This window comes from Lutra lutra, chromosome 7 (assembly GCF_902655055.1).
Source record: "Lutra lutra chromosome 7, mLutLut1.2, whole genome shotgun sequence".
In the NCBI taxonomy this organism is placed as follows: domain Eukaryota; kingdom Metazoa; phylum Chordata; class Mammalia; order Carnivora; family Mustelidae; genus Lutra; species Lutra lutra.
In genome coordinates this window covers 35954113-35980168 of record NC_062284.1, presented here as the reverse complement: position 1 = coordinate 35980168, position 26056 = coordinate 35954113, and the positions used below count along the sequence as shown (strand labels likewise).

Genomic DNA, 26056 nt, shown 5'->3' with positions numbered 1-26056 from the left:
CTACAAAGCTGTGATCACCAAGACAGCATGGTACTGGCATAAAAACAGACACATAGACCAATGGAACAGAGTAGAGATCCCAGATATGGACCCTCAACTCTATGGTCAAATAATCTTCGACAAAACAGGAAAAAATATACAGTGGAAAAAAGACAGTCTCTTCAATAAATGGTGCTGGGAAAACTGGACAGCTATATGTAGAAGAATGAAACTCGACCATTCTCTTACACCGAAAACAAAGATAAACTCAAAATGGATAAAAGACTTCAATGTGAGACAGGAATCCATCAGAATCGTAGAGGAGAACATAGGCAGTAACCTCTTTGATATCAGCCACAGCAACTTCTTTCAAGATATGTCTCCAAAGGCAAAGGAAACAAAAGCGAAGATGAACTTTTGGGACTTCATCTAGATCAAAAGCTTCTGCACAGCAAAGGAAACAGTCAACAAAACAAAGAGGTAATCCACGGAATAGGAGAAGATATTTGCAAATGACAGTACAGACAAAAGGTTGATATCCACGACCTATAGCACTGCCATTTTTAAATTCAGCAGCCACTAGATCATTTGCTGCAGTGGAAAAGAGAAATAGGACAATCCCACTTAGGTAATCAAGGGAAACTAGCAGTCCCAGCTCTACTTAAGAAGAATTGAAGTGGTAGTTCTCATAATATAATTCCTAGGTATAGTTTAAAATATACTGTTTGCTACTGTTATTCTGTTCTCATCACTAACTTGGGGGGCCAGGGAGACACCAGTTGCCTCTAGGCAGTAGAGGGCCTGAAGAAGTTGAGATGACTTTTTACCCCTGAAGATTCACAAGACTTCTTGACATGTGAAAGGCTCTGAGACCCACTGTGGTTAAGAAATCTGCTTAACCTTTCAGTAACATACCTGCTTCTTATAATTATTTGGCTTCAGGACACATATCCCATACAACATCTATTGACACTATGGGGCACATAAGTGTTCCACGGGCTAGATTTAGGAAACCCTAGAAGAAATAAGAAGACTAAACTTTATAGAATGGAGATATTTCTAAGGGTGGAGAAGGCTTCATGGAAGAAGAGAACTGGAGTCGGGCTCTGAAGACCTAGACTGTGTATTTGTTCTTGAACCTTCATAATTGTAATAGGAGAACATGTTTTTACTACCAAGACACTAGTTTATAGACATCTGGGACACAGGGAACAACTATGAAGTGAAAACATAAACAGGGAATGAGTTTGTTCCTGGGTAAAACCTAAGGTTCCCCCCCTAGAGTTTTTGGTTATGATACTAAACGGACTTTGTAGCTGGAGGGTATCATGAGTCATTCTTCTAAAGGCTCTAGCAGGATCCTAAGTGAACAGTAGAAGATGCTGCGCAAGGACAGAAATGATACTTTTGTTTCTTAAGTGCATTGTATAATAGGAAATGTTGCAAGACAAACCCTGGACAGAAGGTGGCAATTTTTGGAGAAAAAAAACAGGTTGCAAGATCCTAAGAGTGAATGCTTCCATTCAGTGAGCACAGATAAATAACACATGCCACAGGCTCCTAACTCAGACAGCGGAGGAGAGGACTTCTATGGTTATGCAAATGCAAACTGGATGAAAACGTTATTTTCATGGAAACCTTTCACACAGTGTTCAGAACCTGGGTGACCGCTCCTGAGAACATGGGTCTGTTTCTCTCACCGGCACAGATAGTAAGAAAGAGGGCTGCAAATACGGCATATACCTTGGCATTCAGAGATTTTTTGATTCTGCAAGAGCCAAGCAGGAGGGTGGAATTTGTCTTTTGCTGAGGCTTAAGTCTGAAGGATATAAACTGGAGGCTGATGTGTGGGAGTGAATGTCTTAGCTATTAAACAGACCCCACTATCCATAGCTCAGTACAGCTTAGTAGTTCTCCCTTCATTATAGTAAGCATTGGGAGGGAGATTATATCCTAGAGAATAATTTGTGTACATGGGGTTTTAAAGCCTTCTAGATGTTTCCCTTATGCATGTAAAAGTGGATTTTTCCCCATTGGTTCTAAACAAACAAAAACGGGACTCAGTTTCATGTTGATTCTCTGCAGCCAGCTGTGTAAACCAAGAACCTCCAATTTAATCTATTCTGTTTACTTAGATTAATACAAAATAGCAGAAAACAATTGGCAAAATAAGTTAGCACTACCATTTTCTTCCAAGAAAGGGATTTTTAATCAGGAAACTGTGAGCAAGTTGGCTGTTCACAGCTTTGAAAGATAAGGATGTCAGCTGGATGTCATTCTCTCCATCCTTGGTGCTGTCCTGGCTGATATTTTCACAATGGACTTGGACAAAGGCAGAAAGCATGTTTTTAAAATGTAAAGTTGAGCCAAGGCTTGACGTTATTACTTTGAATGACAGAATGTGGCTTCAGAAAAGGTCTTGGCAACCTGGAATCATGGGTCAACATTACAGGATGGCATGACAAAAAAAGAAAAAAGAAAAAAAAAGGAAAAGGAAAGAGACTATATTCATGATAAAAAGTTTATTTCAGAGTATGGAATGGGGGTGACCTGGATTAATGTCAGTAAAATTTCAAAAGCCATAAAGCTGCATTTTTTCTCATGTTTCACATGATTTAATAAAGTGACGGGGAAGCTATCAAAGATAATGAATTCTGATCATGCATTAATATACATAGATGGGTCAAGATGAAGGGTTTGATGGAGCAAATACATTCTCTGCTGATTAGAACACATCTGAAATACTAGGGTCATTATAAATTTATTCCCAGGCTTCATGATTTATAAGAAATATGAAAAAGTGGAGGGCATCCAAAGGTAGAGGGCCAGAATATTGTAAGGTCTAGAAGGCATGTCATTCAATAAATGGCTGCAGATAAATTGGGGAGGCATGATAGCTTTCTTCAATGTATGAAAGGCTATCATGTGGAAAAGGAAGTAGAATTATTTTTCAAAGGACAGAAGGACCAAGATAGCACTAAAAGTACCAGGGAAACAGATACTGGTTTGATATAAAGATGACCTTTCCGGGGGCGCCTGGGTGGCTCAGTGGGTTAGAGCCCCTGCCTTCTGCTCGGGTCATGATCCCAGGGTCCTGGGATCAAGCCCTGCATCAGGCTCTCTGCCTGCCTCTCTGCCTGCTAGTGATCTCTGTCAAATAAATAAATAAAATCTTAAAAAAAAAAAAAAAGATGACCTTTCCGGTAATAAAGTGCATCTTAAAAATTGAAGCTGCTCCTTGAGAGTCAGTGAGGTCTGTCACTGGCCATTATTAAGTGGTGGCCATTTGTCTATAGGCCAACAATGCTATAGATGACATGCCCGTCTGAACGGGAAAGGGGAGCTACTGGGTTATGTTTCCAATTCTGAGATTTTAGAATCTTTTTTGCCTCTTTGACTCTTTTTTACTTTAAAATGTGTGAGGAAATGTAAATTCACCCTCCTTCCTCTATGCAATGCGATGTGTGCATGGGTTATGTAACCTCAGAGAGGATCAGTCCTTTCATTTGAAGGATGGGGACAGAGATGTCCCCCCTGCCTGACTCTGGTACTGTAGTGATGAGATGAATTATTCCTTCTGGAAGAGCTTTGTGACCTGTGACGTTCTTTCTACTTGTGAGAAAATATGCTTAATTGGCAGAAAAACTGCCCAAACTTGAGTCCTGCTTTGTTTCCTAAGCAGCAGCCCCTGTCTCCAGCGATGTACCAGCTATTATTTCGATGTTCCTGCCACCAAATCTAACTTCGGCGAGTAGGAAAAACAGCCTCCTGCATGATTTGTCATTTTTCTCGGGGGAACCATGCTTTTCCATCCTTTCAGTTAAAACCTCCAAGTCACCTCACCCTTGCCCCAATTTGGGTTGCCAAGTTCCAGTGACTCTCTCCTTCCTGTCATCCATATCCGACTTCTACTTCTATTCCTCAAGCCACCCTCGTAAGGACTGCCCTCATCACCTCATGCATTAAATAACTGTAACTGATTTCTGTGACTAAATCTTCAACTACCCCATGCATTTTGTACATTTTGTAGGATTTCCATTGCTAAAATGGCACGTTGAGTATGCCACATGTTTATAAGATCATCAATGGGTCTTCTCTTATAGAAAACACTGAGGATGTAAAAGGATCTCTTTACTTTCACCTCGAAGATTTCCTGAAATGTCATTTTACCTGGCTTCACTACCCAAACCTCTAGTCAAATCCAGACCAGGCCATTGAGTAGTTTTGTCACTGACTCCCAGCCCTCTGGTCTTGCGCCTTTCTATGATGAAATGCTTTTCCCCCTGGTTTACATTCAAGTAGTGAATCTTTCTCCAAGAGAAACTAGGGTCTTTCCTATCCAGCTGTGAACTCCCATCTGTCCTTGAAGATCGCTGCTCTAGCTTTTCCTGATTCCGTGAGCTCCCACTGGTTGCTCCCTCTTCTGAATCCTGACCACTTTTTATCTGCCCCGCTTAATTGGCATCTGTATCACCTGTTACATATCTTACACTGGTGTCTTATAAGTTAACATAGATCACTTAATTTTTAATGTGCCTTTTTCATTTTTCAATCTGGATTAGAAACTCCTTGGGGAAAAAAAAAAAAAAAAAAAAAAAAAAACAGCTCTGCTTCCCAGAGGAGAGTCTCAGGAAACACTCAAGAATCCTATGGAGTCTATGTCCTTATAGAGAAAGGATGCTGAGCACAGAAAACCAAAAGCCCAGGGGGCAAGGCCAGAGGGATTTAGACTATTGCTTGGAGCAGACTCAGATTTACTAGTTAACCTCACTGAGAGAGAATGACGGGATTAGGGAAGGTGGGAAACCAAACCAAACCAAACCAAACTAAAACCTGATTGCAGTTGAATAGGTAGGATCTTGGGTTTAACAGTAGAAAGGGGCTCATCCAAAATAAACCAGTTTTCAGGTGATTGGATAGTTACATTTGTAGAGAGCTTTCTGTAAGTCAGGAACTGTTTTAATTGTTTAAAATGTGATAACTCATTTAATTTTCTGACAATAATTTTTGAAGCCCTGTTATTCCCATAGGAGTGATTTACACACTCTAGTTTCCTTCTCTCTTAATCACTTACTACCCTGATACTCTGGTCATTGTCAGTGGTATAATTCCCCATGTGGTTCCCAATATTTTATTTATATTTGCATTAACATTCATATTCTGATATTTGCAAAGGCTTCCACCCTAATACAGTGATACACTGGATTTTGTAATATAAGGGTGGGTGATGAGGAATGTTGTTATTACATTTGAACAGAGATTGAAAGAACTTGTATAAGTATCATTTTCTTTCTCTTAAAAAAAAATCAGAGATTTTGTTCTGTTTGTTATATTCTTCATAAAACTACAAAAATTAAAGCACTTCACACCTGGTTGTGATCTGTGAGAGAGAAAGAGTTTTGCCAAATTAAAAATCAGGATAAATACTGTCTGTATGCTTAGCAAGCCATTCTTTTTATAATCCCAATAAAAATTCTAAATTCCTCTAATTCTTTAAATTTGTCATATATTTGAAGAACTTTTACAATCTATTTTTACTGACTGATGGGAACATGCTAATGTTTCTTTACAAGTTTGCAAGAAGAATTTTCATCTTGGTTTCATACACTATTTTGGTAGCAATTTCCCATCATCACATATTTTTTTTCCTTCCAATATCTATATCGTAATTTTGGAAAATCCATGCAGACAGTTTATTTTGCAAACTTAGATAAAATTATCATCTGCCCTTAACAACTAAGGTTTACTTCTTTTTTTTTTTTTCTTTTTCTTTTTTTTTTTTTAGGAATTACTTGAAAAATATTTTAGAAACTATTTCTACCACAGCTGGAGTCCTCTTTTTACATATATCAGATCCGAATATGCTACTGTGTCCCTTTGACCTTGGTGCCAACAAGTGTCAACATTTGGCTCCAATCCAATGTTCCTCTTTTATTTCCTACAATACTCAAGCTGTCATGATCTGTTCCTCTGCACTAGAGTACTTGAAGTTTTCAGACTGACCTACTCTTTCCTGCATTTCACCTCAAGCTTTTCCCTAAGCCTAAATGACTTTCTCCCTTGCTTCTCCCCGTGCCAGCCCCTTTATAAATCCCCAAACTTCCCTCTCCATGAAGCCGCCCCCCGACACTCACAGACACTATAATACTCTCTCTGCACTCTGCAGCATGTTGTCCACACCTCTTATTTTATTAGTTGTAGAGGTCTAGGTTCCCAAGTCTAGAGCAAGACCCCCCTTCTCTTCAGCCATCTCCTCATTGCCCACCATATTTTCTATGCACACGTAAGCTTGCAAGTAATGATTTTTGAAATGCAATAATCCAAACTAGGTATTTTGCTCTTCTCATGAGCAGCTGAAATTTAAATACTGCAAAAACTATACTTATAATGATAAAAAAGATGCTAAGAAGCAGCCACCAAAATTGCCTCATGAATAATGGATGGCAGGATGGGGATGGGCCTCAGTCAGGAGTAAGAGCCTCAGAGGCATAACGTCACATATTCTGCCATTTGTCTGGAATCTAAATGATCAGAAATGGTGCTGTATAGGATTAAATAAGTAAGAAGTAAATTCCAAAGCTATATTTGAATAGATACTCATACCTACTCCCAATTTTCTCCTTTATACCAAGCAATTCAGATTTCTAGAAGGCCCTAATTCACATGGTTCTTGTTTTTAGGGAAATCTCTGTGTTGTCCCTCCATGATGTCAGACATCTGCAACACACATGGTGGAGTGTCATGTTTGGGTCCAAAGAACAAGTGTTCCAGGGTAATTTGGAAGGCTGGGCAAAAAGTGAAACCAGCCAGCTTTTTCCCCAGGTTTTTTCATTTTCAAACTTCATCAGAAAGTAACCTGAGGATTGTTCAAGACTTAAGAATTTCCTTAGCTCTTGGGATTCATGCTCAGGTCAAGAGTATCTATTATTGGAAAAAGGTCTCCTTCTTTTCTTTGAAAGAAATCCACATTTCAGGGAATCCCACAGCAGTCCCGAGTCTTCCTATTGGCTTTTTAGCTCATACATACTGATTAAATTGTTGGCTATATATCTATATCATCACCACTATAACAGCAGTTATACTTTCACTTTCAAATACTAGCGATTTGGTTGCTTGTTGGCAGGTGAATAAATAAAATGTGTCACAGCCTACTCACACTAGCTGTAGCACATCACTGTAATTTCTGATACTTGTGCCACAGTCCCCCCACTTTTGACTTACAATTGAAACTACATGAGACCAGTATGACAAAATACTCTAGTCCAGCCAAAATTTTAGTCTTTAAGAGAGTATTTTCATCAATACTTTTGAGAGTTGAAAGATTTTAAAGCATCTTTAGAAAACCATCTAAATATTGAAATCTGGTATTTTAATCTAGAAATAACTAATCTCTCTGAAGAAATATTATTCATTTTGGTCTGCTGTATTTCACCAACCCTTTGTTGGTTGTTGGTTGTTGGTGAAATAATGATGTAGAAGCAAGGACAGTGATCTTCAGGTTTGGGGTCCTTTCTCAGTGCTGCCAATTATTAGCAGCTCTCTGGCTTTTGTCAGTAATTTAAACCTGCTCAGCCTCCGTTGTTTAATCTATAAAATGTGAATGATCACTCTCGACACACCTAACAGCCAGATGTTTCTAAAGATCAGGCGAGACAATGTACATACATGGAAGATACCTGGAAAAATGTAAAACACTATTTCAGTCCATAGTCTACAAACTCCATCCTTGTTCACTTTTTATTTCCACCCTGTTTGCCTAAACTGAGTTCCAGAGGAAGTAGGATTAGGTCTTTGGCAGCCTTTGTGAGGTAGCCTGGGTAGCAACTGCTGCTTTTGCATATGAACATCCTCATGAAGTTTTCACTTACCTTATAGGGTTCCCTCTGCTGGGCTCTGAGAAGACCTTCCATCACTAGCTGGTAGGGCTATAATTCCTTTAAGTAGTTATTCCTCTTTTACCTGAATTCTTTTGTAGTCAACATCAGAATTAGGGCGTGGTAGGACATTCAGTTGGGGCAAATCTCAGAATTGGACAAGATAAAGGGAGTTGCAGTTGTGGCAAACTGATGACAGAGCCATAGAAATGAATGCCCAGGTGTATGCCTTGGCAGATGGGCAGACCAGAGGGATAAGAGTCTCATAATAGGGATAGGAGGTAGAGACCTGACCTCAGGCTCTGATGTTCAGGAGGACCAGAGTCAGACCCTAGAGGAACAAGATAATGGCATGAATCCATTTACTGGATCTTAGACAGCAGCTAGTGGAACTATTTAAGACTGAATTAAAAGATTATCCCAGATGACCTGGAGAGAAAGATGGGATAGTTGAGCTGTCAAAATGTAGAAGGGGGAACCTGTTTGAAGATCAGGAATGTCCCAGACTTTGGGTATAACTAGATGGCGATCATGTGCCCCAACCAAGAGGAATAGAATAAATGCTGTTGGTGGGGACAGAAGCCAGGTCTGAATGCCATTTCTTTTCATGGAACACATTTTTCTTCCTCTCTTGAAGTCAAGCATTGACTTAATAAAATTCAAAAAGGACTAAATTCAGAATCTAAAAATTTTACTTTTTCTTCTCTTCATGGTATACTTCAAAGTTCTTATTTTTTCTACTAGCATTTCCTGATTTGTGGCCATTAGTTCTACTATAACTCCAAAGTCAGTCATTTCTTATTCACTTTTCTGAAAACAATTTTTTAGAAAGAGCTTGTTTTGCATTTTTTTCTGTTTCTTTTTCAAGTTTTCCATTTTTTCCCTTAAAATGATTGTGCAAAATTTCCGGACTTCCGGATAACACTCTAGCTGTAGCTTTAGAAACTCCATTGCTATAGACTCACTGCCTAAATCCACTCTCCAGTTTCCACCAGGTGTCACAAAATTCCCACCTCACAACTTTCATTTTATATTTCATTTTTCATTTTACACTGAAGCAGGAAAAGATGGCCTCTTATTAAATGCTGAAACTATAAAACCAAAGCTGGGAGGTAACAATTTTCTGGAGGTGCCCAATTGTTGCACAAGTCTATTTTAATGAACAGCATCATAATGTCTGTTTGTATCCTCTACAATTCTGTGCTCTGAAAATGGCTCATGGTAGCTAGCAGTTTTTGCTATGCTGTTCACGCATGCTGGATAGGCGATATTCCCCCAGTGACACGTGGAGACAATGGACGTGGTTTAAATTCAGACAATAAATTAGTTAATTCACTCTTAAATAAGCTTTCACATAAGAATACAAAATGCATATATGTAAATATGAAACATGTATAAAAATATAAAAGGAATTATATGGAAACAACTTCTAAGTTACATTTTGAGGTCTGTCCATTTTTAGCCCCCACCACAATAACTTCTGGTCAACCTCTGGCTGTGAAAAATTTGATGCACACAACACAATACCTTTGGGTTTCCAGCAGAAAATTAAATTATTGCACTTACTAAGAGAAAGGAGAAGATTGATCTTTTAAAACCCATTTCAACAAGTGTAGAAAACATGAAAAGAAATTCTGTTAACCCCAAACCTCCTGAAGCATCTATTTAATTGAACTTGGGGGGGGGGGCTGTACGTACATGTCTTTCTTTGAAAACACATGTTATAACATAGGTTTCACACACATTTTCTTCCAGAGACAAAGGAACAAGGATAAGGGCAGAGGAACACGGATAATGTGGTGAGAGTACAGGCTCAATCTGACATACTCTGGGAATATACCCATACAACCATCTTCTGTGTCTATGGATGGCACAGCTCTACAGATATGCATGTGGGATACTTTTCTCTGAGGGCAAATAGAGGACTGGGGATGTATAATTCAGGAGTACTGTAAGCTTACCTTGATGGTAGCCAAGACTACCTCCATTATAGCACACTGTCTTGGCGTCAGACCCTTGGCATCCTCCCGACTCATGTGCTCCTAGAAAACAGGTTAGCAATTACTTATGCATTAACCAATTAATCCATTCAACAACTGTTTTCAAACAGACTCTGCATAATCCTCACATGGACACACCTGAGAGGATTATTTTGTCATATATTCAATAAATATCCCCTTTTCCAAAAGAAGAAATGCTGAACTTTGATTTGTATGTGGTTTTACTTTTCACTTGCAAGTTAATGTTAGGGGAAAAAAAAGAGAGAAATCTGGAAACATGTGTCAAAGCTTTTTCACCTTATCTGTTACTTTGAGGAAAATCAATCGTGACAGGGAGTTAGGAGGTGAATTTTAGCCTCTTTCAATTGCTACGATAAAGTCTACTTTATAATGGCCCCAATTCCTTCTCTTTCTTGATTCCCCTTAATGCTTAGTCATTACTAAGCCCCCAAGAATTAACTGAATTTGGCTCTGCAGATTTTCATTATTTTAAAATCTTTTTTTTCCAAAATTTTAGAGCTGATTTTCACATTTCTGGTGGATTTTCCTCATTGTTCATTATGGACTCTCTCAACCCATCATTCAAAACTTCCTTAGGGAAATGATGGTAGAAAGTTGAAGACAACCACAAAGGAAAAAGAAACCTAAGAGAAAATTTTAAAAATTCCTGACACGCCCCCCGCCCCACCAAAACTGAGTCTCCCCGGAGGTGCCACTATTCTAGTCAACAATATTCAACAGATATTTATTGAGTGCTTATTATATGCCTCTGCCGTCCCAGGTAATTGTGATAGGTTGTTCATTCAAAGAAAGGCTTTTGTCCTCTGGAAGCTTCACTGCGAACTAATACAGGTGTCTTATGTAAATTAGAGGAAAGCCCACATGAACGGACACAGCTCTGAGAATGCATGGCTTGACTAACGGTTCAATCACTGCCTTTCCTTCTTAAGAACAGGTGCTTCTTCTTCTACAGGGCACAGATCTACATCAAGATGTACGGCTTGGCAGGTGGAGCATGGGCTCTCTTTCAGTGGTCATTGCACAAAAGTGGTCAAGCACTTGGGTGCAATGCTCAGATTGTTCAATCCCCAGTGCCTCACCCTATTCTAGCCCTTTTCTTATTGTTATTTGGTAGATGCCATGACTTTCTCAAGATAATCTTGATCTATGTCTTACTCAAGTCTGCAGTCTTTCAGTACCTATCTTGGCAATTATAACCTGCTAGGAATTCAATATATTTTTGGTAAATGAATTGTACTTCTTTCAAGTATAATGTTGTAGGGTTCAATACCCTTGAATGAAGTCATACTCCTTTGAAGATTTGGGAAAAAAAAGGTATACAATGCCCCATGGATCCATGACATCTCACTACATGTTTGTCTGATACAGGATTTTCAACACAAACATATGTGTCCTTTTAATATTTTAAAAATAGGAATAGTAACTACCCATTGAGACTCAAACAGTAATGGGAAATGTTTACTAAATTGTAGGTGGAAATGTTTAAGGGTAAGTAAGTACAAACCAGTCTGGCTTCAACTCTTTGTTATAGAAAAATATAATTTTAGCAAGAAATAATTTCAGAGATCTAAAAATAGCTCATTAAAATAAGGGAGTCTCTGAAAGAGGCTGGCAATGAGTTACTGCATGCTTGCAGTAAATTTACAGTCTCTGATGTAGTAATTGGTTTTAATATTCTATCACCTGTCTAAAAATACTTATGTTTTCAAAAAATTATGCCAAATAAATCTGATCCCATTAAATAGTAATAAGTTAGGCATACATAATATATCTACATTATGAAGTTCCAGAGCATAAAGTAATGTATCAAATGGCTGAATAAATACTTCTTTAATGGATTAATCCTAAATGGTAGTCAAATGCAGAAAAACAATTTCCTTCATTGTTCTATTTTCCTTGACTCTGCATTCCTTTAAGTAAGTTAGATAATTATTAAGATTTTTGGATTTATCCCAACCTGCTTTCAAACTAAAATACAAATATTGCGAAGACTAAGTATTTAAAATGGAAGTGACATTTTGGTAAAATAAGGGAAAATGATTTGGAAAATTTGAAAAAATTCTTTATTATGGTCAGAGTTTTAATTTTGCCAAGTATTGTAGAGGCCTTATTCTGTAATTTGAATAATGTTACCCTTTTAGGACATTTTACTGTTTTTAGTTTGTTACAGTCTTGAAGAAGTTTGGAAGCTGCAAAGGGACCTAATGTGTTCTGTTTTGTTTGAGTTTGGTTTTTCCCACCTAGCATATGTATGCACTCTGGGGAGCTATCTCCACCCCACTCAGAGTTCATAAGATGCAGGCAGAACTGACTGCACCCCCAGCTCATAGGCTGGTATGTCAGTTAAGCCTGTGTCACAGTGGTTGGCTTTGAAGTGGTGATAACGCTATCAGAGACCAGGATGTGCTGGTGGGATTTGTTGGAATTTCTCACATCAAGCTTGGTGTTCTTTTCTACAACATTTCAAGTTCAAAGGATGTTAGATATAGAGCAGAGACAACCATCTTACAAATAAGAAGGTAGGTTTATTACAGCCATGCATCACACAAGGAAAGAACAGAGTCGAGAGATACTAACCAGGTTCCATAACATTCTTTGAGTTCCTAATCAAGCAGTAATGGAAAGCAGAGTTATCTAGGACTATAAAATTTCATGTAGTAATAAATTCCTTCCTTGCTTATGTTAGTCTGGCTTTCTAGCACTTGGAACTGAAAACAGTTCTGGCTGATAAGACTTCCAACTCAGGAAACTGAAGCTGTGGGAGATGGAGGATGTTTTCTAACATCACATGGATGCGAGAAGCATATCTAGGACCATTTCTTTTGTAATGAGATACTATGCTGTTTCACCTTCATGGTTTTATTGAGGAATTTCAACCCTGTATAAATCCATTTCTCAAAGTGGGAATATAAATCCCAGGAAGATAATAAGAGGGATAAAGGAAGGGATCAAGATCTAAGATCCAAAGCAGTAGTGTGGGAATAACATCTACCTTTGACCTTTCCTCTAAACCATCAACATAACTGAACACCTGTAAGAAGAAATTTTAGGTGATGTCTTTTAAATGGATTATTGACTTTCAATTTTTTTTATCTGAGCAAGGGGGTAATATAGGGTACTGAAACTATAGGAAACCTATTTCATCTCAGTAAGTAATTATGCAGTTAAATGGATTATTCTTCCCCTGTGTTATACACATAAAACAATCCCAGTGAGACCTGACTCTGAGCTGCCAGCCTCTGTGAGTGGGTGGTGGCATAATCTTGGCAATTACCATGCAAAGATAATGTATGCATTATCTCATTTATCCCCACAAAAATCCTACAAAGCAAGTGTGAAAATGTTCTGCAGTTTATAAATGCCAAATCTGAAGATTAAGAAGTTTAAATACTTTGGCCAATGTCAAATGTCCATGTGTCATGGACACATGGCAATGACAATGTCATTTGTCAATGTGTTGGAAACAGCTGAGGTAGAATTTGAACTAAGGTGGTCTGCGTCTGGAATTATATTTTAAGAGAAAGAAATGGAACTAAAGCAACACATACTTCTAGAATAGGCACAGTGTTGGCCTGTATGTCATCCATTGATGAATGAATGGATGAAGAAAATGTGGTAATCTTATTTGGCCCTTAAGAAGGAGGAAATCTACCCAAATGCAACAAAATGGAAGAACCTAGAGGACATTATTCTAAGTGAAAAAGCCAGTCAAAGATGCACAATATACATTTTAATCAGTCGAGTTCCTATTCTAGAAGGACAGAAGCTGATGTTCCCCGCATAACTGCACAGTCCTGTGAATCTGAGCAATAAGAAAGGGCAGAGTTATTAAGTCAGCAAATCCTCATTTACAATGTGCTTGAATATATTGACAAGTTCAAGGTCTGCTTTGAGGAGTTTCATTTTTCCACCCTAGCTTTCTTGCCTTTAAGATTTTTCTAAATTTTACTAGATTTCTACGAAGCGCTCCATTTTGCCTTTATTTATATAAAGCCTGTTTCATATATGAAAAAAAAAAAACATGATCTAACTTAAAGCCAAAATTTCCCAGTTGTCCTACCAATTGGAAAGTATTGGAAATCTTTGGGGAAAAAAAGGAAAACCATAAAGTTCAGACTCTAACTTTTGACTTGATTCATCCTTAAAGCTTGTCTGTGAGGTCACAGACTTGCATCTTAGTCCTGCCATGCTGGATACCATTACTAGTGGGAGGATAGTTTCTTGTAGAGCTGTAATTAGCTCATTATCTTTCAGAGACAACTGATAATCCCTTTATTCTTATTACCTTCAGTTTGGATAATTGTCCAAGATCTTTAGCTGCGATGAAAATCATCTGAGGTCCCTAGAGACACACATAGAAAAGGAGAGAGAATACTCAGTCAGTCTTAAGATCTTCAGTAACAATAGAAATGTAGTCAATAGAAAATTAAATTTCCCTTCTTATACTTGTGACTTTTATGCCATATACACTTAACTGGTTTTACAGATTGGGTCAAAGATATCTAGTACTGCTGGCAATATAATTGTCCTCACAGGCACCCCACTTCTGAGAATTTTAAGTCTGAGTTAACACACAGATTACTACTAACATAGCTGATTTAATGTAGCACATGGATTTAATCCATGATCTTTAACGTTTATTCATTTTTAGTAGAGGCATCTCCCTCACTCCATTTGGCCCCAAATAGATCTATGCAAACTTTCAAGATACAGAGTTGAGGCAGGTGAAGCTGCTGCTCTTCCAATGCTGTCCAGTCTATCAGAGACCTGCCCTTAACTCTCCCCTCAGCCAGAGGCTCTTCCTAGAATGCCAACGTCCCAGGAAAAGCTTGAAGAACAGAGGACTAAACCATCCACAGCACTGCTAGAATGAAAACTAGAGGTATGCCTATTGGTAAAAGTAGCAGGAAAAAAGTAAATTCAGTACAAAGTTCATTATAAGTCCCTAGAATATTTTCTCAGGAGGGAAAAATCAGCTATTCTGGAATAACACTTTTCATTTTTTAGCAGATCCTGTGAATTGATTAGGAAATGAAGGACTACAAAGTTTACGAGAACAGCAACTGCATCTAATTTTGCTCCTATTTTCATCCCCATCACGGTGCCCAGCACACACCAGAGCTCTGAGAACACATAGTGAATGAATGAGTGACAGATATTGCTTCATGCTTTGAGAACTCAATGCTAGAGAAAATTGAGGTGATGGTAAGCTCTCCTAGGGAAGGCCTTATAGAAAAAGTGGTATGTCATATACTTTCTACTATAGCATGATGTATGTATTTTTGAAAAACCTCGTTCTACAAAATGGTGCTCTGGAAATAACAGGGCTCATGGGCAAAATAGCAATGGGCAGCATAGTCAAAGCTTATGCAATTTTATTGCCAATGAGTGATCAAAAACAGGAAGTGCTTCTTTGGGAGATATCTTGTATGGCACACAGGGAGCTGATTGATGGCTGCCACAGCGGGGTAGTAGAAATGCAAAATAATAAATAACCCAAAGGAGGACAAATGTGGGCTGGGGCAATACTCACACAACTGGAACTCTCAGCAGGGGGAGGGCAGCCTTCCCTGTGTGAGAGCCATACAAGCTTCATCTGTTTGGGTAGAAGAACCATGTCCAAGTGTGCCTTCCTGAGTGTAGTAGCTTAGCTGAGTGTCCTTTTCTTTTCTGCTGAATTTATAGGTCTTATATTATATTTCAGAGCCTCCCACCTAGGAAAATTTATACATCAACCAACTCAACTTCCAGATTATACTGACGCCATTCCCGCTGCTCCCAATTCCATTAGAGCTAACGGGTGTTACAGAAATGTAGCAGAATCAAGGGTGCATGTATGCTTATGTATGTATGTAATTTGGCTTTCTATATGTGTGTAGGCTATAACAGATTTTATCACTTGCTGGCAGGAAATCAACAAAAACATGAATCTTTGCGTCTTTGAACACTTTAGAAGAAAACAATTCCTATAGAATTTCATGAAATATGGACTTAGTCTGCACGATTAATGGTGTCAAAACATTTGAGTTTAGCTTATAATTACTCATTATTTGCATCAACTTATATTTCTCAGTCACAGAAAATAAAATACTTATTCCATAATATGTGCATGCTAGGGTTATTTCTTTTTTGTGTTTGATTCAGGATATGTGAACTGAGATACCTGGTAACGTGTGCATCCATTTGACCACTGCCTAACTTTGCTGCCAAATGAGCTTTCTGGTTCCTTTTTATTTCACTATGTATGATACAACCATGTTCTTTGAACCCAGTAAAAGGCGTCTCCTCTATTAACCTTCAAGTGGAAAGGTAATAGATGAAAATAAAATGGAAAGGAGAAAAATATTCCCTATAGCAGTGTTGGATTTATCTTCTTAAACTATAATGTTTTAGAAAAAAGCACAGTGGGGGTATTCTATCCTAAATTTATTTCCCTGGGGTTTCACAGTAAAATTAAGTTTAAAAATTATGTGTATAGACCAGATAATGCTGTAAGTTAAACTTTCATACTTTTTTTTTCCCAAAAAATGAAGTTCTGAATGTCAAGGAATTGTGAAATTTGACTGCTACTGACACTATTTCAAATTGATTTGTATAGGAAAATGTCATCTGAATGATCGTTGTTTAGTTACTGTTTGCTGAAGACTTTTTCCCAAAATGGATTTAATCGTTATTTTAGCTGGATGAAAATCATTCACTAAAGTATAATTAGATGGGTTACTAAAAGTGTGACCAAGGGAGAGAGGAACAAGATGGAACGGGAGGATCACTTCCTTCCACAGACACACCAAGGAAATGACTACCTCTATATAACTAACTCTGTAAACAACCTGAAGACTGGCAGAACAGATCTTCCAAAGCTAGTCGTAGAGAAAAGTCCCTATCGGAAAGGGTAGGAGGGGCAGAGACACAATCAGGAACCAAACACCTGGTGTGACTCACTGCAAATAGGAGAGATGTCACAGGTCAGAGAAGTGAGGAGATCAGACCCCACACTGGGAACCCTTAGCACTGGGGACCCACAGAGGGCAGAGAAGTCCACATAACATCTGGGTTTGAAAATTAGCAAGGCTTAACTCTGGGAGCCCTGGAAGGTGAAAGGTAACCAAGTCCTGCTCCTATAGAGAGAGCAAGCTAAATAACTTGGTCAGGACCACAGAGGCAGTAGTTTGAAAAAGTGCCCAGGTATACAGGAGGGCTGATTGACTAATTTTCGGGTGTGTGCCAGAGGGTCAGCTATCTGCAGATTTCTCTGGAAATAAAAGTGGCAGATGCAAATTTTCTTGTCCTCCCCAGCCAGAATAGCCAGACACTTGTGGGAGTCAGTGTTAAAACTCTACCTTGCCAGCAAACATGCCCTGGCCCAGTACCCCTCTAGACTGGCTCTTGCTCTTGGAATGGGAGATAACCCACACACACGAGCATGTCCATCGTTCCTGCAGCTGGACCTCTAAATGGCTGCACAGGGAGCAAGCACTGCCCTTTGCTGTGCAAGAAGCTGTCAGAGTCCAATAGTAGATATCTAGGATGCGTGCTGGCCCCACCCACCCAACGGTGAGCTCACAGCAGTCACAGCTCAGCCACAACAGAGGGGTACACACAGGGCAACAACCCTATAGCTGCTGGTTCTAGTGACCAGAAGAGACTGTGCTACAAGGGACCATGGGACATCTCTACAAGGCCACAACTGTCACAACCAGGAAATGGCAGTGACCTACTTAATACACAAAAACAAACACCACATTAGACAAACTGAGGAGACAGAAAAATATGTCCCAAATGAAAGAATAAGACAAAAGGCACAGAAAAGATCTAAACAGAACTATTCAGTGTGCCTAATAAAGGTTTCAAAGTAACAGTCATAAAGATTCTCAACAGATTTGAGAAAAGAGTCAATGAATGTAATGAGGATTTCAAAAAGGAGATAAAAAATATAAAAAAGAGTCTGAGCTGAAGAATACAATAACTGAGGTGAAACATACACTAGAAGAATGGATTAACAATCTGGAAGACAGGGTCACGGAAAGCATCCAAGCTGAACAGCATCAAGTAAAACCCAAGAATAACACCATCAAGAGTAATAACATTTGAATTTTAGGCATCCCAGAAAGAGAAGAGAGAGGGAAGGGGGTTCAAAAATTTCCTAATCCGGGGAAGGCAACAGACATCCAGGCCCAGGAAGAACAGAAAGCCCTTACCTAACAAGATGAAACCAAGGAAGTACACAACAAGATGCATGATAATTAAAATGGCAAAATGTAATGCTAAGGAGAGATAAGGCATCATGAGAAAAGAAAATAGTTACATCAAGGGAAACACTGTAAAGCTACCAGCTGAATTTTCAACAGAAACTGCAGGCCAGTGTGCTGAAAGGAAAAAATCTACAGTGAAAAATATTCTACCTGATAAGGTTATCATTCAGAATGAAAAAAAGTTTCCCAGCAAAAAGGAGTTTATCGCCACAGAACCAGTCTTATAAGAAATGTTGAAGTGTTGAAGAAATGTTAAATTATTTAAGTAGACAAAAAGGCTTAAGTATGGGAAAACTATGAAAGGAAAAAATTCACAGATAAAAGTAAAACTGTAGTAAAGGTAGTACATTAATCACCTATAAAACCAGTATGGAGACTAAAACATAAGAATAGCAAAATCAATTCTATCTACCCAAAATAGGTCAAGGGATATATAAAATAAAAATATTTAAAATATAACATCATTAACAAAATGTAGAGGGGGGGATAAAAATTTAGTGTTTTTAGAATGTGTTCAAACTTGAGTGACCACCAACTTAACATTTGGTATTTATATACACTCAATGGTAACCACAAATTAAAACCTCTAAGATATACAGTAAATAAAAAGAAATTCAAGGGTAACACTAAAGAAAGCCATTGAACCACAGAGAGCAAAAGAAGAAAGGGACAAAGAAGAGCTACAAAAACAACCAGAAAACAACAAATTGGCAGTAAGTACATACCTATCAGTAAGTACTTTAAAGATTTTATTTATTTATTTTGACAGAGAGAGAGATCACAAGCAGGCAGAGAGGCAGGCAGAGAGAGAGAGAGGAGGAAGCAGGCTCCCCGCAGAGCAGAGAGCCCGATGCGGGGCTCGATCCCAGGACCCTGAGATCATGACTTGAGCCGAAGGCAGCAGCTTAACCACTGAGCCACCCAGGCGCCCCTCAGTAAGTACTTTATTTATTTTTTTTTTTTTAATTTTTTTATTTTTTTTCAGCATAACAGTATTCATTATTTTTGCACCACACCCAGTGCTCCATGCAATCCGTGCCATCTACAATACCCACCACCTGGTGCCCCAACCTCCCACCCCCCACCCCTTCAAAATTCTCAGATCGTTTTTCAGAGTCCATAGTCTCTCATGGTTCACCTCCCCTTCCAATTTCCCTCAACTCCCTTCTCCTCTCCATCTCCCCTTGTCCTCCATGCTATTTGTTATGCTCCACAAATAAGTGAAACCATATGATAATTGACTCTCTCCCTCAGTAAGTACTTTAAAAGTAAGTGGACTAAATGCTCCAAACTCAACGGAATAAAAAATAAAAAAGACCCATGTATATGCTGCCTACAAGAAAATCACTTCAGACCTAAGGACATGTAAAGACTGAAAGAGAAGGGATGGAAAAAGATATTCCATGCAATTGGAAGCAAAAAAAAAAGCTAGAGTAGCAGGACTTATATCAGAGCGGACTTTTAAACAAAGTCTACACAGCAAGAGTCAAAAGAGGGCATCCCATAAAGACAAAAGGATCAGTCCAACAAGGGGATATAACACTGGTAAATATCCAAGCACTAACACAGGAGCATGGAAATGCATAAAGCAAACACTGATAGTCATAAAGAAAGAAACTAACAGTAATGCAATAATAGTAGGGGACAGCAACATCTCACTTACATCAATAAATAAATCATCCAGACAGCAAATCAGAGGACACAGTGGCTTTGAAGAATCCATTAGACCAGATGAATTTAACAGATATATACTGAACATTCCATCTCAAAAAAGCAGAATACACATTTTTTTTCAAGTGCACATGGAATATTCTCCAGGACTGATAGATGACATGGTAGGCCACAAAACAAATCTCAATAAATGTAAGAAGATTGGTATCATTATTAAGCATATTTTCAAACCAAAGTATTATTACTCTGATACCAAAACCAGATAAAGACACTCCAAAAAATAAAAAGAGAACCATCTCAATAGATAGAGAAAAAGCATTTGACAAAATACAACATAATAAAGGGCATATCTGAAAAACCCACAGCTAATATCCCCAGTAGATGAAAAAAAAAAGCTTTTCCTTTATTATCAGGAACAAGATGAAAATGTCTATTCTCACCACTTTTATTCAATACAGCACTGGAGGACTGGCTTCACAATTGGATAAGAAAAAGAAAGAAAATACATCCAAATTGGTGAGGAAGAAGTAAAACTGTTACTTTTTGAGGATGACGTGATACTACATATATAGAAAAATCTAAGGACTCCACCAAAAAAAAAAAACAAAAACAAACCAACTATTAGAACTGATAAATGAATGCAGTAAACTTACAGGATAAAAAATTAATATACAGAAATCTGTTACACTTCTATACACTAATAATGAAGTAGCAAAAAGAGAAATCAAGAAAATAATTCCATTTACAATTGCACCAGAGGAATGAATAGAATACCTAGGAATAAATTTAACCAAAGAGGTAAAACACTTATATTCTGAAGATGGTATAAACAAATGAAAAAATACACCACGCTCATGGATGTGAAGAAATAATATCATTATAATGTCCGTACTACCCAAGGAAGTCTATATGAAATCCATATCAAAATACAAATGACATTTTTCACAAAACTAGAACACATAATCCCAAAACTTGCATGGAAAACTTGAACGGTCAAAGGAATCTTGAGAAAGAACAAAGTTTGAGGTATCACAATCCCAGATTTTAAGATACTACCAGGTCATAGTAATCAAAACAGTATGGCACTGGCACAAAAACAGACACATAGATAAATAGAAAGAATGGCAATCCATGAAATAAATCCATGCTATTTACCCAGAAATAAGTCCATGCTTATATGGTCAATTAGTTTACAACAAGAAAGACAACAGTGTACAATGGGGAAAAGACAGTCTCTTCAATAAATGGTGTTGGACAAACTGGACAGCTACATGCAAAAGAATGAAATCGGGATACTTTCTTATGCCATAAACAAATATAAACTCAAAATGGATTAAACATTAAATGTAAGACCTAAATCCATAAAACCCCTAAAAGATAATAGGCAGTGATCTCTTGGGAACTGGCCTTAGCAACATATTTATGGGTCCTTCTCTTTAGGGAAGGGAAATAACAACAACAAAAAAACTACTGGTTTCTATACTACTATAATAAAAATATTTTGAAAAGCAACGCAAATCAACAAAATGCAAAGGCAGCCTAATGAATCCGAGATATATTTGCAAATGATATTATCTGTTAAGGGGGTAATACCCAAAACATGTGAAGAACTTACAAAGCTTAACCCTGAAAAACCTCAAAACAACCACAAAATAACCCTAAGTAATTTGATTATAAATGGTCAGAGGACCTGAATAGACATTTTTCCAAAGAGGACACACACATAGCCAAGAGACACATGAAAAGATGTTCTACATCACTAATCATCAGGGAAAGGCAAATTAAAACCAGAATGAAATATCACCTCACTCTAGTCACAACGACTAGAATCTAAAAGACAAGAAATAAGAACTATTGGTGAGGATGTGGAGAAAAGGGAATCCACATGCACTTGATTTTGCTTGATAGGAATGTAATTTGGGGGAACCACTATGGAAAACAGTATGGAGGTTTTTCAAAAAATTAAAAGTAGATATACCATATGATTCTGTAATTTTACTGCTGAGTATTTACCCCAAAAAATATGAAAGCACTAATTCAAAAAGATATATGCACCTCTATATTTATTGCAGCATTATTTCCAAGAGCCAAGATATGGAAGCAGCCTAAATGTCCATCCAACAGATGAATGGATAAAGAAGATGTGGTGTGTGTGTTTGTATATACACATACACACATAATGGAATATTATTCAGTCATAAAAAGAATGAGATCTTGCTATTTGTGACAACATGGATGGACCCACTGGGTGTTATGCCAAGTGAACTAAATCAGACAGAAAGGGACAAATACCGTATGATTTCACTTATACCTGGAATCTAAAAACCAAATCAAATAAACAAACAAAAAAACGGAAACAGACTCATAAATACAGAAAACAAAGTGGTGTCTGCCAGAGAGGAGGTGTGTGGGGAGATGGGCAAAATATGTGAAGGGGATTAAGAGGTACAAACTTCGTTATAAAATAAATAAATCGAGATGAAAAGTACAGTATAGGGAAGAGTCAATATTTTAATAACCTGTTTATATATTAATAGATGGTGACTACATTTATTGTGTGAGCATTGAATATAGAATTGTCAGATCACTGTTGTTCACCTGCAACTAATTTAACATTGTATGTCAACTACACGTCAGTAATAAAAAATAAAAATTAGAACAAAAAGTTTAATTGAATCTTGGTTTTAAATACTTACTGTTTGATCTGTCAGAGGAGGGAGAACAATTTGTTTTTCTATTTTGTTAAGAACTAGCTTCCATAACTCCTTTAGAACTCGCTTCAGGACTGTTTTCTCACAGATTTTTGCTGAGAGACTTAATCTGAAATAAAGCAAAACATATAATCACTTAAAATAAAACTTTTAATCATTTAAAAGCCTCATAGGAGAGTATCAACTTATTTTATTGATCAGAAATTCAAGTTTTTCAATACTGAGATTGATTGTTTGATTTAGATTTTATTTATTTGACAGAGAGAGAGAGAGCGCACAAGTAGGCAGAGCAGCAGGCACAGGGAGGGGGAGAAGCAGGCTCCCTGCTGAGCAGGGAACCCAATGTGGGCTTGATCCCAGGATACCCTGGGATCCTGGGATTTTAAATATATGATTTAAATTCCTGGGATTTTAAATCTTGGAATAAATTCCTGGGATTTCAAATATATGAATAGGCCTTTATAATTTTCAAATGTTAAATTTCATTTATCGAACAAAATACATAATATCAAATATATGTTTCAACACATATATTTGACAATTTGCTATTTGGTAGAAAATGAATTCAGGGTCTCTCTCTGCTTAAATTGTTTCCTAAATTGACATCAAGGCACCCAACGTATGTGATTTTCATCCACATTCCTAACTTCTATTTACTACATACCCCATATTCATGATACAGGCCAAACACCAAAGGAACATGCTTTCTTCACTACCTGACACTGCTCCAACATAAAAAAGATGCATGTAATTTTACTCAAGAGGCAAAACTTACCAGCTTTACTTATGTTGCAGTTTTACGGATAGACAATGAACATAGAACATTTTGTAAGTTTAGGTGTATAACGTAATGATTTGACATACATATATAGTGTAAAATGATTACCACAGTAAATGTAGTTAACATCCATGACCTCAGACAGTTAACAGTTCTTGGAAGATCTATCCTACCTTTGGCAATTGTTAAATATACTATAAAATATTGTTAATATAGTAATCGTGCTCTACATTACATTCCTACGACTTATGTATCTTCTAACTAGAAGTTCCTAACTTTTGACTACTTTTACCCATTCTCCCCACACCACCACCCCCCACCTCTGGCAACTACTAATCTGTTCTGTTTCTCTAAATTCAGTTTTGAAGATTCCAAATTTACCAACTTTTAATCGGTTTAAATGTATATTTCTTACAAATTCTTCTCAGCGTGAGAATGACAATAACATCACCTATTTTTATATAACGCCTTAGTTTAAAAACCCCTTCTGGCAGATCTTTTTTTTATTACTATACCCATTTTATAATCCAAAAACAGGTTCTGAGAAGTTAGGGTACTTGTCCAAGAAGTGAAGCTAGTACGTGAGGCCTGAAACATCCTCTGAATTCAGGGTGTCGTCCAATGCCCCCCTGCTGCCCTGCACAAATACATTACTGTATGAAGACCCAGCAGTCTGTGAAGTCCCAGAGCTGCACAGACATTTACTGAATGTGCTGTAATAGGACACTGAACTCTCTGAGGCGCCTTTAATAAAAGCCAATCAAACCTGTTGCGCAGAGAGCCTGAGGAGAGCCTCATTAACCCCCTATAACGCTGCCAGTACTCTGTGCTTTTGGACTCAGAAATTACAACTTGAATTCTGGTTTCTAAAAGAGTCAGAATTTATTATTTTAAATGCATGTGATTAATATATAAAGGCATGTGACATGTGAGAGGCAAAGGGAAAGATTTCCCAAATACACATTTATGTAGAATTACTTGACACTACTATATGCAGATTCCTAGTATATGAAAATGCAGAAGAGCCCCCTTTGGATGAAGAGGAAAGACGGGGCCCCTGTGCACAGCTGTGGAATGTGTAGCCCCGCTCTTTTGCATAACACTGTTGGAGGGCAGCAGCCACGATATGGACGTAGGGTAGAAACCAGCAGATGGATCATAGCCCAACGACAGGACCTAATCTCAGAGACATCCCTAGGGTAATTTGAGACAAAACGAATCTGCCAGTTTTGTAGCAGACGTGTCATTTCCATTTTCAAAAGGTCTGAGTTTAAGAATTGACCTTGTTTTTATGGTCCACTCATATACTTGGCATGCCAGCTAACTCGGCTTAGACTGGAATCGAATGAACAGGTATAAAATCCTTGACCTGTTTGCAGCTCTGCATGGGATTTCTGCCAGCTGGTCAAAGAGTTTACAGCTTGCTTTACAGAGTGGGGAGGTCTTGGTGAAGAAATGGAAACATAAAGAAATAAGATGTTATATTTAGAGAACCTGTACATTTGTAACATAACACGATTTCTAAGGGGATTTTTCTCAAAGCTACCTTGAAGACTCCCAGCCCTTTATTATTCATTTTAAATGAACAAACAGGAGATCTAGCAACTGCTTCCTTAATTTAGTCAGTTAACCAACAGCATAAGGCAAGCTGAAAAGCCTATATTTTGGAAACAGAGTTATCTAGGTTGGTTGACCACAGACTAGTCAACCAGACAATTTTCAAATGCCATGTATACCAGCTGGCAATAGGAATTTGTTGTCATACAGTTGATCAGATTTTTATGAAAACCATATCCAGGTGTTCTCGCTCCCCCGAAATCCCTGTCCCTCATTTCCATGCCTCTAAGTCCTATCCACCTGGAAAGATCCAACCAAATGGAATACCTATCCATGATCTGAACAAGGAATTAAAACTTACACCTTATTGTGTTTATTTTTCCTGTCTAACTTGTTGGTTCCCTGAGAACAGAATAATATCTGACTTTTAAAAATCTCCCCTAACAAATGGCTTTAGGGTTACACATTTTTTATTAGCTCTGAGAATTTCTGCAACTCTTTATGCCTCATGTCTCTTTCCAAAAATTTTAATCTTTCACAAATTTTTAAAGCTCAAAGGTTTTTTTGTATCTTTATATACTGTCCCTTTCTCCTATGAATTAGAAAGTTATATAGAAGATGATATAATGATGTATAATTCTAAGTAGAAAATTAAATAAAACTAGAAATAGAAATAAAATAGAAACAGAAATTAAAATAATTTAAATACACTGAAGAAAAAAGGTCCACTGACTTTATGTATTAGCCCCATTTTACAGATGGTGAAATGGATTCAAGGTCTCTCAGTTAGTAGTTGACTATATTAAGATAAGTTAGAACTTTCTGTATGTTCTATAATGTTTGGCTACAATATATACAAAAATACGTAGCTTTGCTAATGATAAATGACATGTCTCCAAACTGCTGCTGGACGTCAAAAAACCAGAAGGCATTCTTCCAGTAGGAGTTTTAAGAGAATTGGCACTGTTTTGTCCTGCTCTCCATTCACTATCACACTCCTGACAAAATGGTGGTATGTTTATATGATTTGATTCCATATTGGCCAGAGAAAAGAGCCATCTAATACAGTAAAAACATGAAGGGATTGTGTAGGAAATTAGATGGTAAAAGTATACATTAAGAAACTAAGGAAGTGAAGAAGGCTTTCTGAGTTTCTGCCCTTTCTTCTACATCACTTGCCTACCTCCCTTCTGCTAAGCTATCTCCTAGATAT

The 26056-nt window shown here is 37.7% G+C and overlaps 1 protein-coding gene across 1 annotated transcript in view; it reads right to left on the bottom strand.

Annotated features, from left to right (window-relative positions):
- UNC13C (unc-13 homolog C) overlaps nucleotides 1-26056 on the bottom strand; it is a 611946-nt gene that overhangs the window by 63551 nt on the left and 522339 nt on the right. The window contains exons 29-31 of the mRNA XM_047738968.1: nucleotides 22494-22617; nucleotides 14160-14216; nucleotides 9815-9895 (exon numbers count right to left, since the gene is read on the bottom strand). Of these exons, the coding sequence (XP_047594924.1) occupies nucleotides 9815-9895; nucleotides 14160-14216; nucleotides 22494-22617 (262 nt within the window). The remainder of the gene's footprint in view (nucleotides 1-9814; nucleotides 9896-14159; nucleotides 14217-22493; nucleotides 22618-26056) is intronic.